At 35.3% G+C, this 20,505-nt stretch overlaps 1 protein-coding gene across 4 annotated transcripts in view; it reads left to right on the top strand.

Moving 5' to 3' along the window:
• Nucleotides 1-20,505, top strand: part of ylpm1 (YLP motif containing 1) — a 70,136-nt gene that overhangs the window by 15,681 nt on the left and 33,950 nt on the right. For 3 of the 4 annotated variants that reach the window (XM_064991716.1, XM_064991713.1, XM_064991712.1), the window contains exons 8-12: nucleotides 11,887-12,034; nucleotides 12,928-13,017; nucleotides 13,157-13,337; nucleotides 13,645-13,671; nucleotides 18,143-18,345. In XM_064991716.1, the coding sequence (XP_064847788.1) occupies nucleotides 11,887-12,034; nucleotides 12,928-13,017; nucleotides 13,157-13,337; nucleotides 13,645-13,671; nucleotides 18,143-18,345 (649 nt within the window). The remainder of the gene's footprint in view (nucleotides 1-11,886; nucleotides 12,035-12,927; nucleotides 13,018-13,156; nucleotides 13,338-13,644; nucleotides 13,672-18,142; nucleotides 18,346-20,505) is intronic. The other variant, XM_064991714.1, reaches the window with a different exon arrangement.

The raw sequence follows: 20,505 nt of genomic DNA, 5'->3' as shown, positions 1-20,505 counted from the left end.
TATTGGTATCATAGTGAGAGGAGCACACAACGTGTCATTTGCATGTATTATTATTGGTATCATAGTGAGAGGAGCACACAACGTGTCATTTGCATGTATTATTATTGTTATCATAGTGGGAAGAGCACACAACGTGTGATTTGCATGTATTATTATTGTTATCATAGTGAGAGGAGCACACTGTGATTTGCATGGATTATTATTGTTATCATAGTGAGAGGAGCACACAACGTGTGATTTGCATGTATTATTATTGTTATCATAGTGAGAGGAGCACACAACGTGTGATTTGCATGTATTATTATTGTTATCATAGTGAGAGGAGCACACTGTGATTTGCATGTATTATTATTGTTATCATAGTGAGAGGAGCACACAACGTGTGATTTGCATGTATTATTATTGTTATCATAGTGAGAGGAGCACACAACGTGTGATTTGCATGTATTATTATTGTTATCATAGTGAGAGGAGCACACAACGTGTGATTTGCATGTATTATTATTGTTATCATAGTGGGAAGAGCACACAACGTGTGATTTGCATGTATTATTATTGTTATCATAGTGAGAGGAGCACACTGTGATTTGCATGGATTATTATTGTTATCATAGTGAGAGGAGCACACAACGTGTGATTTGCATGTATTATTATTGTTATCATAGTGAGAGGAGCACACAACGTGTGATTTGCATGTATTATTATTGTTATCATAGTGAGAGGAGCACACTGTGATTTGCATGTATTATTATTGTTATCATAGTGAGAGGAGCACACAACGTGTGATTTGCATGTATTATTATTGTTATCATAGTGGGAAGAGCACACAACGTGTGATTTGCATGTATTATTATTGTTATCATAGTGAGAGGAGCACACTGTGATTTGCATGGATTATTATTGTTATCATAGTGAGAGGAGCACACAACGTGTGATTTGCATGTATTATTATTGTTATCATAGTGAGAGGAGCACACAACGTGTGATTTGCATGTATTATTATTGTTATCATAGTGAGAGGAGCACACTGTGATTTGCATGTATTATTATTGTTATCATAGTGAGAGGAGCACACAACGTCTGATTTGCATGTATTATTATTGGTATCATAGTGAGAGGAGCACACAACGTCTGATTTGCATGTATTATTATTGGTATCATAGTGAGAGGAGCACACAACGTGTAATTTGCATGTATTATTATTGGTATCATAGTGAGAGGAGCACACAACGTGTAATTTGCATGTATTATTATTGTTATCATAGTGAGAGGAGCACACAACGTCTGATTTGCATGTATTATTATTGGTATCATAGTGAGAGGAGCACACAACGTGTAATTTGCATGTCTCCAAGTTGACTTCGATATGATGGTTATTATACTGTATCAAAATCTGCTCGTTTAAAACGTTTCCACCTCCATTTCTCACACCAATTTATTTTACCGACACAAGCGGCCACCTTGTCTAGCTCATTTTGTTTTATCGACAGAAAGATTACTGACAGATTTGTGGTTGTCATCAGGCCTCTCGTGGCATTATAAAATGCTTCACCATACTGAATGTACTTGCATAAAGAGGTTGGTTGTAACCAGGTTATAATGTTGGTTATAATGTTGGTTATAAACCTGGTTATAATAGTTGTTTATAGACCTGGTTATAATGGTGGTTATAATGTTGGTGATGATGTTGGTTATAATGTTGGTTATAATGTTGGTTGTAACCAGGTTATAATGTTGGTTATAAACCTCGTTATAATGGTGGTTATAATGTTGGTTATAAACCTGGTTATAATAGTTGTTTATAAAGTTGGTTATAGACATGGTTATAATAGTTGGTTATAATGGTGGTTATAAACCTGGTTATAATGTTGGTTGTAATGTTGGTTGTAACCTGGTTATAATGTTGGTTGTAACCTGGTTATAATGTTGGTTGTAACCTGGTTATAATGTTGGTTGTAACCTGGTTATAATGTAGGTTGTAACCTGGTTATAATGTAGGTTGTAACCTGGTTATAATGTAGGTTGTAACCTGGTTATAATGTAGGTTGTAACCTGGTTATAATGTAGGTTGTAACCTGGTTATAATGTTGGTTGTAACCTGGTTATAATGTTGGTTGTAACCTGGTTATAATGTTGGTTGTAACCTGGTTATAATGTTGGTTGTAACCTGGTTATAATGTTGGTTGTAACCTGGTTATAATGTTGGTTGTAACCTGGTTATAATGTTGGTTGAAACCTGGTTATAATGTTGGTTGAAACCTGGTTATAATGTTGGTTGAAACCTGGTTATAATGTTGGTTGTAACCTGGTTATAATGTTGGTTATAATAGTTGGTTATAATAGTTGGTTTTAATAGTTGGTTATAGACCTGGTTATAATAGTTGGTTATAGACCTGGTTATAATAGTTGGTTATAATAGTTGGTTATAGACCTGGTTATAATAGTTGGTTATAGACCTGGTTATAATAGTTGGTTATAATAGTTGGTTATAGACCTGGTTATAATAGTTGGTTATAGACCTGGTTATAATAGTTGTTTATAGACCTGGTTATAATGGTGGTTATAATGTTGGTGATGATGTTGGTTATAATGTTGGTTGTAACCAGGTTATAATGTTGGTTATAAACCTCGTTATAATGGTGGTTATAATGTTGGTTATAAACCTGGTTATAATAGTTGTTTATAAAGTTGGTTATAGACATGGTTATAATAGTTGGTTATAATGGTGGTTATAAACCTGGTTATAATGTTGGTTGTAATGTTGATTGTAACCTGGTTATAATGTTGGTTGTAACCTGGTTATAATGTTCGTTGTAACCTGGTTATAATGTTGGTTGTAACCTGGTTATAATGTAGGTTGTAACCTGGTTATAATGTAGGTTGTAACCTGGTTATAATGTAGGTTGTAACCTGGTAATAATGTAGGTTGTAACCTGGTTATAATGTTGGTTGTAACCTGGTTATAATGTTGGTTGTAACCTGGTTATAATGTTGGTTGAAACCTGGTTATAATGTTGGTTGAAACCTGGTTATAATGTTGGTTGAAACCTGGTTATAATGTTGGTTGTAACCTGGTTATAATAGTTGGTTATAATAGTTGGTTATAATAGTTGGTTATAATAGTTGGTTATAATAGTTGGTTTTAATAGTTGGTTTTAATAGTTGGTTATAGACCTGGTTATAATAGTTGGTTATAGACCTGGTTATAATAGTTGGTTATAATAGTTGGTTATAGACCTGGTTATAATAGTTGGTTATAGACCTGGTTATAATAGTTGGTTATAGACCTGGTTATAATAGTTGGTTTTAATAGTTGGTTATAGACCTGGTTTTAATAGTTGGTTATAGACCTGGTTATAATAGTTGGTTATAGACCTGGTTATAATAGTTGGTTATAGAGCTGGTTATAATGTTGGTTATAATAGTTGGTTATAGACCTGGTTATAATAGTTGGTTATAGACCTGGTTATAATAGTTGGTTATAGACCTGGTTATAATAGCTGGTTATAATGTTGGTTATAATGTTGGTTATAATGTTGGTTATAATAGTTGGTTATAATAGTTGATTATAGACCTGGTTATAATAGTTGGTTATAGACCTGGTTATAATAGTTGGTTATAGACCTGGTTATAATAGTTGGTTATAATAGTTGATTATAGACCTGGTTATAATAGTTGGTTATAGACCTGGTTATAATAGTTAGTTATAGACCTGGTTATAATAGTTGGTTATCAACCTGGTTATAATAGTTAGTTATAGACCTGGTTATAATAGTTGGTTATAGACCTGGTTATAATAGTTGGTTATAAACCTGGTTATAATAGTTGGTTATAATAGTTGGTTATAGACCTGGTTATAATAGTTGGTTATAGTCCTGGTTATAATAGTTAGTTATAGACCTGGTTATAATAGTTGGTTATAGACCTGGTTATAATAGTTGGTTATAGACCTGGTTATAATAGTTGGTTATAGACCTGGTTATAATAGTTGATTATAGACCTGGTTATAATAGTTGGTTATAATAGTTGGTTATAATAGTTGGTTATAATAGTTGGTTATAGACCTGGTTATAATAGTTGGTTATAATAGTTGGTTATAGACCTGGTTATAATAGTTGATTATAGACCTGGTTATAATGTTGGTTATAATAGTTGGTTATAGACCTGGTTATAATAGTTGATTATAGACCTGGTTATAATAGTTGGTTATAATAGTTGGTTATAGACCTGGTTATAATAGTTGGTTATAATAGTTGGTTATAATAGTTGGTTATAGACCTGGTTATAATAGTTGGTTATAATAGTTGGTTATAATAGTTGGTTATAGACCTGGTTATAATAGTTGGTTATAGACCTGGTTATAATAGTTGGTTATAGACCTGGTTATAATAGTTGGTTATAGACCTGGTTATAATAGTTGGTTATTGACCTGGTTATAATAGTTGGTTATAGACCTGGTTATAATAGTTGGTTATAGACCTGGTTATAATAGTTGGTTATAATAGTTGGTTATAGACCTGGTTATAATAGTTGGTAATAGTTGGTTATAATAGTTGGTTATAGACCTGGTTATAATAGTTGGTTATAGACTGGTTATAATAGTTGGTTATAGACCTGGTTATAATAGTTGGTTATAGACCTGGTTATAATAGTTGGTTATAATAGTTGGTTATAATAGTTGGTTATAATAGTTGGTTATAGACCTGGTTATAATAGTTGGTTATAGACCTGGTTATAATAGTTGGTTATAGACCTGGTTATAATAGTTGGTTATATACCTGGTTATAATAGTTGGTTATAGACCTGGTTATAATAGTTGGTTATAGACCTGGTTATAATGTTGATTATAGACCTGGTTATAATGTTGATTATAGACCTGGTTATAATAGTTGGTTATAGACCTGGTTATAATAGTTGGTTATAGACCTGGTTATAATAGTTGGTTATAGACCTGGTTATAATAGTTGGTTATAGACCTGGTTATAATAGTTGGTTATAAACCTGGTTATAATAGTTGGTTATAAACCTGGTTATAATAGTTGGTTATAGACCTGGTTATAATAGTTGGTTATAGACCTGGTTATAATAGTTGATTATAGACCTGGTTATAATAGTTGATTATAGACCTGGTTATAATAGTTGGTTATAGACCTGGTTATAATAGTTGATTATAGAGCTGGTTATAATAGTTGGTTATAGACCTGGTTATAATAGTTGGTTATAATAGTTGATTATAGAGCTGGTTATAATAGTTGGTTATAATAGTTGATTATAGACCTGGTTATAATGTTGGTTATAATAGTTGGTTATAGACCTGGTTATAATAGTTGGTTATAGACCTGGTTATAATAGTTGATTATAGACCTGGTTATAATAGTTGGTTATAATAGTTAGTTATAATAGTTGGTTATAATAGTTGGTTATAGACCTGGTTATAATAGTTGGTTATAATGTTGGTTATAATAGTTGGTTATAGACCTGGTTATAATAGTTGATTATAGACCTGGTTATAATAGTTGGTTATAGACCTGGTTATAATAGTTGGTTTATAATAGTTGGTTATAACCTGGTTATAATAGTGTAGACCTGGTTATAATGTTGGATATAATAGTTGGTTATAGACCTGGTTATAATAGTTGGTTATAGACCTGGTTATAATAGTTGGTTATAATGTTGGTTATAATGTTGGATATAATAGTTGGTTATAGACCTGGTTATAATAGTTGGTTATAGACCTGGTTATAATAGCTGGTTATAATGTTGGTTATAATGTTGGTTGTAATGTTGGTTATAATAGTTGGTTATAGACCTGGTTATAATGTTGGTTATAATGTTGGTTATAATAGTTGGTTATAGACCTGGTTATAATAGTTGGTTATAGACCTGGTTATAATAGCTGGTTATAATGTTGGTTGTAATGTTGGTTATAATAGTTGGTTATAATGTTGGTTATAATGTTGGTTATAATAGTTGGTTATAATAGTTGATTATAGACCTGGTTATAATAGTTGATTATAGACCTGGTTATAATAGTTGATTATAGACCTGGTTATAATAGTTAGTTATAGACCTGGTTATAATAGTTGGTTATCAACCTGGTTATAATAGTTAGTTATAGACCTGGTTATAATAGTTGGTTATAGACCTGGTTATAATAGTTGGTTATAGACCTGGTTATAATAGTTGGTTATAGACCTGGTTATAATAGTTGGTTATAATAGTTGGTTGTAGACCTGGTTATAATAGTTGGTTATAGACCTGGTTATAATAGTTTGTTATAGACCTGGTTATAATAGTTGGTTATAGACCTGGTTATAATAGTTGGTTATAGACCTGGTTATAATAGTTGATTATAGACCTGGTTATAATAGTTGGTTATAATAGTTGGTTATAATAGTTGGTTATAGACCTGGTTATAATAGTTGGTTATAATAGTTGGTTATAGACCTGGTTATAATAGTTGATTATAGACCTGGTTATAATAGTTGGTTATAATAGTTGGTTATAATAGTTGGTTATAATAGTTGGTTATAGACCTGGTTATAATAGTTGGTTATAGACCTGGTTATAATAGTTGATTATAGACCTGGTTATAATGTTGGTTATAATAGTTGGTTATAGACCTGGTTATAATAGTTGGTTATAGACCTGGTTATAATAGTTGGTTATAATAGTTGGTTATAATAGTTGGTTATAATAGTTGGTTATAATAGTTGGTTATAATAGACCTGGTTATAATAGTTGGTTATAGACCTGGTTATAATAGTTGGTTATAGACCTGGTTATAATAGTTGGTTATAGACCTGGTTATAATAGTTGGTTATAGACCTGGTTATAATAGTTGGTTATAGACCTGGTTATAATAGTTGGTTATAGACCTGGTTATAATAGTTGGTTATAGACCTGGTTATAATAGTTGATTATAGACCTGGTTATAATAGTTGGTTATAGACCTGGTTATAATAGTTGGTTATAGACCTGGTTATAATAGTTGGTTATAGACCTGGTTATAATAGTTGATTATAGAGCTGGTTATAATGTTGGTTATAATAGTTGGTTATAGACCTGGTTATAATAGTTGGTTATAGACCTGGTTATAATAGTTGGTTATAGACCTGGTTATAATAGTTGGTTATAGACCTGGTTATAATAGTTGGTTATAGACCTGGTTATAATAGTTGGTTATAATAGTTGGTTATAGACCTGGTTATAATAGTTGATTATAGAGCTGGTTATAATAGTTGGTTATAGACCTGGTTATAATAGTTGGTTATAATAGTTGATTATAGAGCTGGTTATAATAGTTGGTTGTAATAGTTGATTATAGACCTGGTTATAATGTTGGTTATAATAGTTGGTTATAGACCTGGTTATAATAGTTGGTTATAGACCTGGTTATAATAGTTGATTATAGACCTGGTTATAATAGTTGGTTATAATAGTTGGTTATAATAGTTGGTTATAATAGTTGGTTATAGACCTGGTTATAATAGTTGGTTATAATAGTTGGTTATAGACCTGGTTATAATAGTTGGTTATAATAGTTGGTTATAGACCTGGTTATAATAGTTTATTATAGACCTGGTTATAATAGTTGGTTATAGACCTGGTTATAATAGTTGGTTATAATGTTGGTTATAATGTTGGATATAATAGTTGGTTATAGACCTGGTTATAATAGTTGGTTATAGACCTGGTTATAATAGTTGGTTATAATGTTGGTTATAATAGTTGGTTATGGACCTGGTTATAATAGTTGGTTATAGACCTGGTTATAATAGCTGGTTATAATGTTGGTTATAATGTTGGACCTTTATAATAGTTACCTGGTTATAATAGTTGGTTATAGACCTGGTTATAATAGCTGGTTATAATGTTGGTTATAATGTTGGTTGTAACGTTGGTTATAATAGTTGGTTATAGACCTGGTTATAATGTTGGTTGTAATAGTTGGTTATAATGTTGGTTATAATGTTGGTTATAATAGTTGGTTATAGACCTGGTTATAATAGTTGGTTATAGACCTGGTTATAATAGCTGGTTATAATGTTGGTTATAATGTTGGTTATAATAGTTGGTTATAATAGTTGGTTATAATGTTGGTTATAATAGTTGGTTATAATAGTTGATTATAGACCTGGTTATAATAGTCGGTTATAGACCTGGTTATAATAGTTGGTTATAGACCTGGTTATAATAGTTGGTTATAATAGTTGATTATAGACCTGGTTATAATAGTTGGTTATAGACCTGGTTATAATAGTTAGTTATAGACCTGGTTATAATAGTTGGTTATCAACCTGGTTATAATAGTTAGTTATAGACCTGGTTATAATAGTTGGTTATAGACCTGGTTATAATAGTTAGTTATAGACCTGGTTATAATAGTTGGTTATAGACCTGGTTATAATAGTTGGTTATAGACCTGGTTATAATAGTTGATTATAGACCTGGTTATAATAGTTGGTTATAATAGTTGGTTATAATAGTTGGTTATAATAGTTGGTTATAGACCTGGTTATAATAGTTAGTTATAGACCTGGTTATAATAGTTGGTTATAATAGTTGGTTATAGACCTGGTTATAATAGTTGATTATAGACCTGGTTATAATGTTGGTTATAAATGTTGGTTATAGACCTGGTTATAATAGTTGATTATAGACCTGGTTATAATAGTTGGTTATAATAGTTGGTTATAATAGTTGGTTATAGACCTGGTTATAATAGTTGGTTATAATAGTTGGTTATAATAGTTGGTTATAGACCTGGTTATAATAGTTGGTTATAATAGTTGGTTATAATAGTTGGTTATAGACCTGGTTATAATAGTTGGTTATAGACCTGGTTATAATAGTTGGTTATAGACCTGGTTATAATAGTTGGTTATAGACCTGGTTATAATAGTTGGTTATAGACCTGGTTATAATAGTTGGTTATTGACCTGGTTATAATAGTTGGTTATAGACCTGGTTATAATAGTTGGTTATAGACCTGGTTATAATAGTTGGTTATAATAGTTGGTTATAATAGTTGGTTATAATAGTTGGTTATAATAGTTGGTTATAATAGTTGGTTATAGACCTGGTTATAATAGTTGGTTATAGACCTGGTTATAATAGTTGGTTATAGACCTGGTTATAATAGTTGGTTATAGACCTGGTTATAATAGTTGGTTATAATAGTTGGTTATAATAGTTGGTTATAATAGTTGGTTATAGACCTGGTTATAATAGTTGGTTATAGACCTGGTTATAATAGTTGGTTATAGACCTGGTTATAATAGTTGGTTATATACCTGGTTATAATAGTTGGTTATAGACCTGGTTATAATAGTTGGTTATAGACCTGGTTCTAATGTTGATTATAGACCTGGTTATAATAGTTGGTTATAGACCTGGTTATAATAGTTTGTTATAGACCTGGTTATAATAGTTGGTTATAGACCTGGTTATAATAGTTGGTTATAGACCTGTTTATAATAGTTGGTTATATACCTGGTTATAATAGTTGGTTATAGACCTGGTTATAATAGTTGGTTATAGACCTGGTTATAATAGTTGGTTATAGACCTGGTTATAATAGTTGGTTATAGACCTGGTTATAATGTTGATTATAGACCTGGTTATAATAGTTGATTATAGAGCTGGTTATAATAGTTGGTTATAATAGTTGATTATAGACCTGGTTATAATGTTGGTTATAATAGTTGGTTATAGACCTGGTTATAATAGTTGGTTATAGACCTGGTTATAATAGTTGATTATAGACCTGGTTATAATAGTTGGTTATAATAGTTGGTTATAATAGTTGGTTATAATAGTTGGTTATAGACCTGGTTATAATAGTTGGTTATAATGTTGGTTATAATAGTTGGTTATAGACCTGGTTATAATAGTTGATTATAGACCTGGTTATAATAGTTGGTTATAGACCTGGTTATAATAGTTGGTTATAATGTTGGTTATAATGTTGGATATAATAGTTGGTTATAGACCTGGTTATAATAGTTGGTTATAGACCTGGTTATAATAGTTGGTTATAATGTTGGTTATAATGTTGGTTATAATAGTTGGTTATAGACCTGGTTATAATAGTTGGTTATAGACCTGGTTATAATAGTTGGTTATAGACCTGGTTATAATAGTTGGTTATAGACCTGGTTATAATAGCTGGTTATAATGTTGGTTATAATGTTGGTTGTAATGTTGGTTATAATAGTTGGTTATAGACCTGGTTATAATGTTGGTTATAATGTTGGTTATAATAGTTGGTTATAGACCTGGTTATAATAGCTGGTTATAATGTTGGTTATAATAGTTGGTTATAGACCTGGTTATAATAGTTGGTTATAGACCTGGTTATAATAGCTGGTTATAATGTTGGTTGTAATGTTGGTTATAATAGTTGGTTATAATGTTGGTTATAATGTTGGTTATAATAGTTGGTTATAATAGTTGATTATAGACCTGGTTATAATAGTTGATTATAGACCTGGTTATAATAGTTGATTATAGACCTGGTTATAATAGTTAGTTATAGACCTGGTTATAATAGTTGGTTATAGACCTGGTTATAATAGTTGGTTATAGACCTGGTTATAATAGTTGGTTATAATAGTTGGTTATAGACCTGGTTATAATAGTTGGTTATAGACCTGGTTATAATAGTTTGTTATAGACCTGGTTATAATAGTTAGTTATAGACCTGGTTATAATAGTTGGTTATAGACCTAGTTATAATAGTTGGTTATAGACCTGGTTATAATAGTTGATTATAGACCTGGTTATAATAGTTGGTTATAATAGTTGGTTATAATAGTTGGTTATAATAGTTGGTTATAGACCTGGTTATAATAGTTGGTTATAATAGTTGGTTATAGACCTGGTTATAATAGTTGATTATAGACCTGGTTATAATAGTTGGTTATAATAGTTGGTTATAATAGTTGGTTATAGACCTGGTTATAATAGTTGGTTATAGACCTGGTTATAATAGTTGATTATAGACCTGGTTATAATGTTGGTTATAATAGTTGGTTATAGACCTGGTTATAATAGTTGATTATAGACCTGGTTATAATAGTTGGTTATAATAGTTGGTTATAATAGTTGGTTATAATAGTTGGTTATAATAGTTGGTTATAGACCTGGTTATAATAGTTGGTTATAGACCTGGTTATAATAGTTGGTTATAGACCTGGTTATAATAGTTGGTTATAGACCTGGTTATAATAGTTGGTTATAGACCTGGTTATAATAGTTGGTTATAGACCTGGTTATAATAGTTGGTTATAGACCTGGTTATAATAGTTGGTTATAGACCTGGTTATAATGTTGATTATAGACCTGGTTATAATAGTTAGTTATAGACCTGGTTATAATAGTTAGTTATAGACCTGGTTATAATAGTTGGTTATAATAGTTGGTTATAATAGTTGATTATAGACCTGGTTATAATATTTAGCTATAGACCTGGTTATAATAGTTGGTTATAATAGTTGGTTATAATAGTTGGTTATAATAGTTGTTTATAATAGTTGGTTATAATAGTTAGTTATAGACCTGGTTATAATAGTTGGTTATAATAGTTGGTTATAATAGTTGGTTATAGACCTGGTTATAATAGTTGGTTATTGACCTGGTTATAATAGTTGGTTATTGACCTGGTTATAATAGTTGGTTATCAACCTGGTCGTAATATGGGTATTAACCTGGTTATAGTCCAACAATCTATTTGAAGAAGACCACTTTAATTATTGTCCGTTGTCATTTCCAGGTCACATACATATTTCTAACTCTTTTTGTTTTATTTTTAGTTACAAATTGTAGATATTTACCCATTTTAAAAACCGTGTTAAAACCCACATCACTGTTTCTCCACCCCAGGCGACCAATCTAATTTCTAACTCAACTGCTGCAAAAACAGTGACGTGGGGAGACACCAACCCTCAAGTTACTGGGTACATGTCCTCCGTTCCTCCAGTCCCCAACGCACCAGTCATCCCGAAGACTGTCGACTATGGACATGGACATGGTAGGGAAAGAAACATGGAAATAGGAAGCAGTGTTGGGGTCAGTTCCTGTTCCAATTCCATTCAATTCAGAAAGTGTTCTAAATTCCTGTTCCAATTCCATTCAATTCAGAAAGTGTTCTAAATTCCTGTTCCAATTCCATTCAATTCAGAAAGTGTTCTAAATTCCTGTTCCAATTCCATTCAATTCAGAAAGTTTTCTAAATTCCTGTTCCAATTCCATTCAGAAAGAATTCTAAATTCCTGTTCCAATTCCAAATGGCCCTTATTGAAAAGCATTAAAGAGAATTGGAATTTGTTTAATGAAATTGGTACTTCTTTTAATTGACTGATGTTAAAATGGAATAGCTTCTGTAAAAATATATAAATGGTAACTAAAGGTAACTAATGGATGCTCATTGGAAACACTGTGTTATCTCTATCTTTAAAACCTATAGACTTGAAAGTGGTTATTCTGCTTCAGAAACACGCCGTTGCCGCCTCGTTTATTTTTCTATTATACGAATCAAATTGTATTTGTCACATACATTTGTCAGATGTTAATGCGAGTGTAGCGAAATGCTTGTGCTTCTAGTTCCGACAATGCATTAATATCTAACAAGTAATCTAACAATTTCACAACAACTACCTTATCCACACACCTTTATTTAACTAGGCATGTAAGTTAAGAACAAATTCTTATTTTCAATGACGGCCTAGGGAACAGTGGGTTAACTGCCTTGTTCAGGGGCAGAAAGACAGATTTTTACAGATTGTCAGCTCGGGATTCGATCTTGCGGAGTCCAACACTCTAACCACTAGGCTACCTGCCGCTCCAGGTACTTGTAGGCTGTGCGTGTGTGTGTGTTTGCCCTCTCCAAGACATTGACCCCCACATTTCCATGTTGCTATCCAGACCTGGGTGCTGCCACGGTGGAGCGGATCTCTTACGGTGAGAGGATCGTGTTGAGGCCTGAACCCGACAGGGAGAGAAGCTATGAAAAAGGTAACTGTTTATTTTTGCATGGTGATTGTTTTGAAAGTTACTAACATTGGTTTTGCAGGTAGCAGCTAATTCTGTATGTCGCTTTGGGTAAAAGTGCCTGCTTAAATGGCATCGACGATAACCTCCTTTCCCCCTATAGAACTACTGGGCCCCCTGAGAGACCCCTACCACAGAGACCTGTACTACGACAGACGACCGGTGGACCCCTACATGGAGCGTAGGGAGTACAGCAGGGAGAGGGAGATGTACAGAGAAAAAGCTCCCATGGACTTTGAAAGAGAACGATACGAGAGGGAGCGCTATCCGCCTCGAGATGACAGGTATACCTGGTTACATTTAGTGGAGATTAAACTAGATTATTGAATAATACATGATGTTGCTATGGGTTTAACGACGCCCACAGTGAATGCTACTGTGTGTGTATGACATAACTACAGGCTCCACTAATGAATTTGTCTTCTGTTCTTGTTGATGCAATTAGTCTTATCAATCAAATCTATTTCTGAAGCACTTTGTTTTACCTCAGCCAGTTTTACAGAACTGTGTGACAGTGCTACTATGTAGAACTACCAAGAGGCAGTACATGTGTAACATTTTGTTTTTGTGTTCTGTTCTTGCTGCTTCAAGCAAACACTCCATGGATGTTGATGACAGGTATTATATCACACTGTCACTAGTCCAGCTGGTATTATATCACACTGTGACTAGTCCAGCTGGTATTATATCACACTGTGTTACTGTGACTAGTCCAGCTGGTATTATATCACACTGTGTTACTGTGACTAGTTCAGCTGGTATTATATCACACTGTCACTGTGACTAGTTCATCTGGTATTATATCACACTGTGACTAGTCCAGCTGGTATTATATCACACTGTGACTAGTCCAGCTGGTATTATATCACACTGTGACTAGTCCAGCTGGTATTATATCACACTCTGACTAGTCCAGCTGGTATTATATCACACTGTGTTACTGTGACTAGTCCAGCTGGTATTATATCACACTGTGACTAGTCCAGCTGGTATTATATCACACTCTGACTAGTCCAGCTGGTATTATATCACACTCTGACTAGTCCAGCTGGTATTATATCACACTGTGTTACTGTGACTAGTCCAGCTGGTATTAGATCACACTGTCACTGTGACTAGTTCAGCTGGTATTATATCACACTGTGTTACTGTGACTAGTCCAGCTGGTATTATATCACACTGTGACTAGTCCAGCTGGTATTATATCACACTGTGTTACTGTGACTAGTCCAGCTGGTATTATATCACACTGTGACTAGTCCAGCTGGTATTATATCACACTGTGTTACTGTGACTAGTCCAGCTGGTATTATATCACACTGTGACTAGTCCAGCTGGTATTATATCACACTGTGTTACTGTGACCAGTCCAGCTGGTATTATTTCACACTGTGTTACTGTGACCAGTCCAGCTGGTATTATATCACACTGTGACTAGTCCAGCTGGTATTATATCACACTGTGTTACTGTGACCAGTCCAGCTGGTATTATATCACACTGTGACTAGTCCAGCTGGTATTATATCACACTGTGTTACTGTGACCAGTCCAGCTGGTATTATATCACACTGTGACTAGTCCAGCTGGTATTATATCACACTGTGACTAGTTCAGCTGGTATTATATCACACTGTTACTGTGACTAATCCAGCTGGTATTATATCACATTGTGACTAGTCCAGCTGGTATTATATCACACTGTGACTAGTCCAGCTGGTATTATATCACACTGTGACTAGTCCAGCTGGTATTATATCACACTGTGACTAGTCCAGCTGGTATTATATCACACTGTGACTAGTCCAGCTGGTATTATATCACACTGTGACTAGTCCAGCTGGTATTATATCACACTGTGACTAGTCAGCTGGTATTATATCACACTGTGACTAGTCCAGCTGGTATTATATCACACTGTGACTAGTCCAGCTGGTATTATATCACACTGTGACTAGTTCAGCTGGTATTATATCACACTGTTACTGTGACTAGTCCAGCTGGTATTATATCACACTGTGACTAGTTCAGCTGGTATTATATCACACTGTGACTAGTTCAGCTGGTATTATATCACACTGTGACTAGTCCAGCTGGTATTATATCACACTGTGACTAGTCCAGCTGGTATTATATCACACTGTGACTAGTCCAGCTGGTATTATATCACACTGTGACTAGTCCAGCTGGTATTATATCACACTGTGTTGCTGTGACTAGTTCAGCTGGTATTATATCACACTGTGACTAGTCCAGCTGGTATTATATCACACTGTGTTACTGTGACTAGTCCAGCTGGTATTATATCACACTGTGTTACTGTGACTAGTGCAGCTGGTATTATATCACACTGTGTTACTGTGACCAGTCCAGCTGGTATTATATCACACTGTGACTAGTCCTGCTGGTATTATATCACACTGTGATGCTGTGACTAGTCCAGCTGGTATTATTTCACACTGTGTCTAGTCCAGCTGGTATTATATCACACTGTGTTACTGTGACTAGTCCAACTGGTATTATATCACACTGTGTCTAGTCCAGCTGGTATTATATCACACTGTGACTAGTTCAGCTGGTATTATATCACACTGTGACTAGTCCAGCTGGTATTATATCACACTGTGACTAGTCCAGCTGGTATTATATCACACTGTGACTAGTTCAGCTGGTATTATATCACACTGTGTCTAGTCCAGCTGGTATTATATCACACTGTGACTAGTTCAGCTGGTATTATATCACACTGTGACTAGTCCTGCTGGTATTATATCACACTGTGACTAGTCCTGCTGGTATTATTTCACACTGTGTCTAGCCCAGCTGGTATTATTTCACACTGTAACTAGTCCAGCTGGTATTATATCACACTGTGACTAGTCCAGCTTGTATTATATCACACTGTGTCTAGTCCAGCTGGTATTATTTCACACTGTGACTAGTCCAGCTGGTATTATATCACACTGTGTTACTGTGACTAGTCCAACTGGTATTATATCACACTGTGTCTAGTCCAGCTGGTATTATATCACACTGTGACTAGTTCAGCTGGTATTATATCACACTGTGACTTGTCCAGCTGGTATTATATCACACTGTGTTACTGTGACTAGTCCAGCTGGTATTATATCACACTGTGACTAGTCCAGCTGGTATTATATCACACTGTGTTACTGTGACTAGTCCAGCTGGTATTATATCACACTGTGACTAGTTCAGCTGGTATTATATCACACTGTGACTAGTCCAGCTGGTATTATATCACACTGTGTTACTGTGACTAGTCCAGCTGGTATTATATCACACTGTGACTAGTCCAGCTGGTATTATATCACACTGTGACTAGTCCAGCTGGTATTATATCACACTGTGTTACTGTGACTAGTCCAGCTGGTATTATATCACACTGTGTTACTGTGACTAGTCCAGCTGGTATTATTTCACACTGTGACTAGTCCAGCTGGTATTATATCACACTGTGTTACTGTGACTAGTCCAGCTGGTATTATATCACACTGTGTTACTGTGACTAGTCCAGCTGGTATTATATCACACTGTGTTACTGTGACTAGTCCAACTGGTATTATATCACACTGTGACTAGTCCAGCTGGTATTATATCACACTGTGTTACTGTGACTAGTTCAGCTGGTATTATATCACACTGTGACTAGTCCAGCTGGTATTATATCACACTGTGTTACTGTGAGTAGTTCAGCTGGTATTATATCACACTGTGACTAGTCCAGCTGGTATTATATCACACTGTGTTACTGTGACTAGTCCAACTGGTATTATATCACACTGTGACTAGTCCAGCTGGTATTATATCACACTGTGACTAGTCCAGCTGGTATTATATCACACTGTGACTAGTCCAGCTGGTATTATATCACACTGTGTTACTGTGACTAGTCCAGCTGGTATTATATCACACTGTGACTAGTCCAGCTGGTATTATATCACACTGTGACTAGTCCAGCTGGTATTATATCACACTGTGTTACTGTGACTAGTCCAGCTGGTATTATATCACACTGTGTTACTGTGACTAGTCCAGCTGGTATTATATCACACTGTGTTACTGTGACTAGTCCAGCTGGTATTATATCACACTGTGACTAGTCCAGCTGGTATTATATCACACTGTGACTAGTCCAGCTGGTATTATATCACACTGTGACTAGTCCAGCTGGTATTATATCACACTGTGTTACTGTGACTAGTTCAGCTGGTATTATATCACACTGTGACTAGTTCAGCTGGTGTTATATCACACTGTGTTACTGTGACTAGTCCAGCTGGTATTATATCACACTGTGTTACTGTGACTAGTCCAGCTGGTATTATATCACACTGTGTTACTGTGACTAGTCCAGCTGGTATTATATCACACTGTGTTACTGTGACTAGTCCAGCTGGTATTATATCACACTGTGTTACTGTGACTAGTCCAGCTGGTATTATATCACACTGTGACTAGTCCAGCTGGTATTATATCACACTGTGTTACTGTGACTAGTTCAGCTGGTATTATATCACACTGTGACTAGTTCAGCTGGTGTTATATCACACTGTGTTACTGTGACCAGTCCAGCTGGTATTATATCACACTGTGACTAGTCCAGCTGGTATTATATCACACTGTGACTAGTCCAGCTGGTATTATATCACACTGTGTTACTGTGACTAGTTCAGCTGGTATTATATCACACTGTGACTAGTTCAGCTGGTGTTATATCACACTGTGTTACTGTGACTAGTCCAGCTGGTATTATATCACACTGTGTTACTGTGACTAGTCCAGCTGGTATTATATCACACTGTGTTACTGTGACTAGTCCAGCTGGTTGTTGTGGTTTTGTGAATGCTGCCTGCTCCGGGGCCTGCGTGTCACAAAGAGTTAGGAGTGCTGATCTAGGATCAGGTCCTCCTTGTCCATATTATCATATGCATTATGATCTAAAAGGGGAAACTGATCCAAGATTAGCAACCCCATTTTCTTAAATAAAATAAAAACTATTTTGTAACTACCGGTCCAGATATGCTGTGTTCTGAGGGGTTTTCATCGTGTGTCTCTCTTATCTCTCCAGACAACCCCCAGGCCATCCTCGCTCCGGTCCCCCACCTCCTCGCCCGGGCTACAGGGACAGAGACATGAGGGAGAGGGAGGGCAGCCGGACCAGTAGAGACAGAGAGGATACTTATGGAAGACCTGGGGGTTATGACAGACCTCTGTTTGAGCGCGGGCCTGAACGCGGGCCTGAGCGCTACGACCATGGTGCCTCAACATATGGTAAGACATGCTATGTACCGCGGTCTCTAACAAACATATGCTAAGACATGCTATGTACTGCGGTCTCTATAAACATATGGTAAGACATGCTATGTACTGGGGTCTCTAACAAACATATGGTAAGACATGCTATGTTCTGCGGTCTCTATAAACATATGGTAAGACATGCTATGTACTGGGGTCTCTAACAAACATATGCTAAGACATGCTATGTACTGGTGTCTCTAACAAACATACGTTAAGACATGCTATGTACTGCGGTCTCTATAAACATATGGTAAGACATGCTATGTTCTGCGGTCTCTAACAAACATATGCTAAGACATGCTATGTACTGCGTTCTCTATAAACATATGGTAAGACATGCTATGTTCTGCGGTCTCTAACAAACATATGTTAAGACATGCTATGTACTGCGGTCTCTATAAACATATGGTAAGACATGCTATGTACTGCGGTCTCTAACAAACATATGTTAAGACATGCTATGTACTGCAGTCTCACACAGACATATGGTAAGACATGCTATGTACTGGGGTCTCTAACAAACATATGCTAAGACATGCTATGTACTGCAGTCTCTAACAAACATACACTCCCTTTAAAAAGTTTGGGGTGACTTATAAATGTCCTTGTTGTTGAAAGAAAAGCACATGTTTTGTCCATTAAAATATAATCAGATTGATCAGAAATATAGTGTAGATATTGTTAATGTTGTAAATGACTATTGTAGCTGGAAACGGATACATTTTTTAATGGAATATCTACATAGTCGTACAGAGGGCCATTATCAGCAACCATCACTCCTATGTTCCAATGGCACGTTGTGTTAGCTAATCCAAGTTCATAATTTTAAAAGTCTAATTGATCATTATAAAACACTTTTCAATTATGTTAGCACACCTGAAAACTGTTGTGCTGATTAAAGAAGCAATAAAACTGTCCTTCTTTAGACTAGTTTAGTATCTAGAGCATCAGCATTTGTGGGAGCGATTACAGGCTCAAAATGGTCAGAAACCAAAGCACTTTCTTCTGAAACTCGTCAGTCTATTCTTGTTCTGAGAAATGAAGGCTATTCCATGTGAGAAATTGCCAAGAAACTGAAGATCTGGTACAACGTTGTGTACTACTCCCTTCACAGAACAGCACAAACTGGCTCGAACCAGAGTAGAAAGAGCAAGAGGACAAGTACATTAGTGTCTAGTTTGAGAAACAGACGCCCCACAAGTCCTCAACTGGCAGCTTCATTAAATAGTACCTGCGAAACATTGCCTTGCTGAGATCTTTGCACACTCTTGGCGTTCTCTCAACCAGCTTCACCTGGAATACTTTTCCAACAGTCTTGAAGGAGTTCCCACATATGCTGAGCACTTGTTTACAGCAATTCCTTCACTCTGAGGACCAACTCATCCAAACCACCTCAATTGGGTTGAGGTTGGGTGATTGTGGAGGCCAGGTCATCTGATGCAGCACTCCATCACCCTCAAATAGCTCTTACACAGGCTGGAGGTGTGTTTTGGATCATTGTCCTGTTGAAAAACAAATGATAGTCCCACAAAGTGCAGACCAGATGGAATGGGGTATCGCTGCAGAATGCTGTGGCAGCCATGCTGGTTAAGTGCGCCTTTAATTATAAATACATCACCGACAGTGTCACCAGCTAAGTACCCCCTCACCATCACACCTCCTCCTCCATGCTTCACGGTGGGAACCACACATGCAGAGATCACCCACAGCATGTCTCACAAAGACACAGCAGTTGGAACCAAAAATCTCCAATTTGGACTCATCAGACCAAAGGACAAGTTTCCACTGGTCTAATGTCCATTGATTGTGTTTCTTGGCCCAACCAAGTCTTTTCTTCTTATTGGTGTCCTTTAGTAGTGGTTTCTTTGCAACAATTCAACCATGCAGGCCTGATTCACTCAGTCTCCTCTGAACAGTTGATGTTGAGATGTGTCTGTTGCTTGAACTCTGTGAAGCATTTATTTGGGCTGCAATTTCCGAGGCTGGTCACTCCAATGAACTTATCCTCTGCAGCAGAGGTATCTCTGGGTCTTCCTTTCCTGTTGCGGTCCTCATGAGAGACAGTTAACTCCAATGAACTTATCCTCTGCAGCAGGTAACTCTGGGTCTTCCTTTCCTGTGAGGATCCTCATG

Source organism: Oncorhynchus masou, chromosome 16, assembly GCF_036934945.1.
Source record: "Oncorhynchus masou masou isolate Uvic2021 chromosome 16, UVic_Omas_1.1, whole genome shotgun sequence".
In the NCBI taxonomy this organism is placed as follows: Eukaryota; Metazoa; Chordata; class Actinopteri; order Salmoniformes; family Salmonidae; genus Oncorhynchus; species Oncorhynchus masou.
This window is presented reverse-complemented; position numbering and strand designations above follow the sequence as displayed.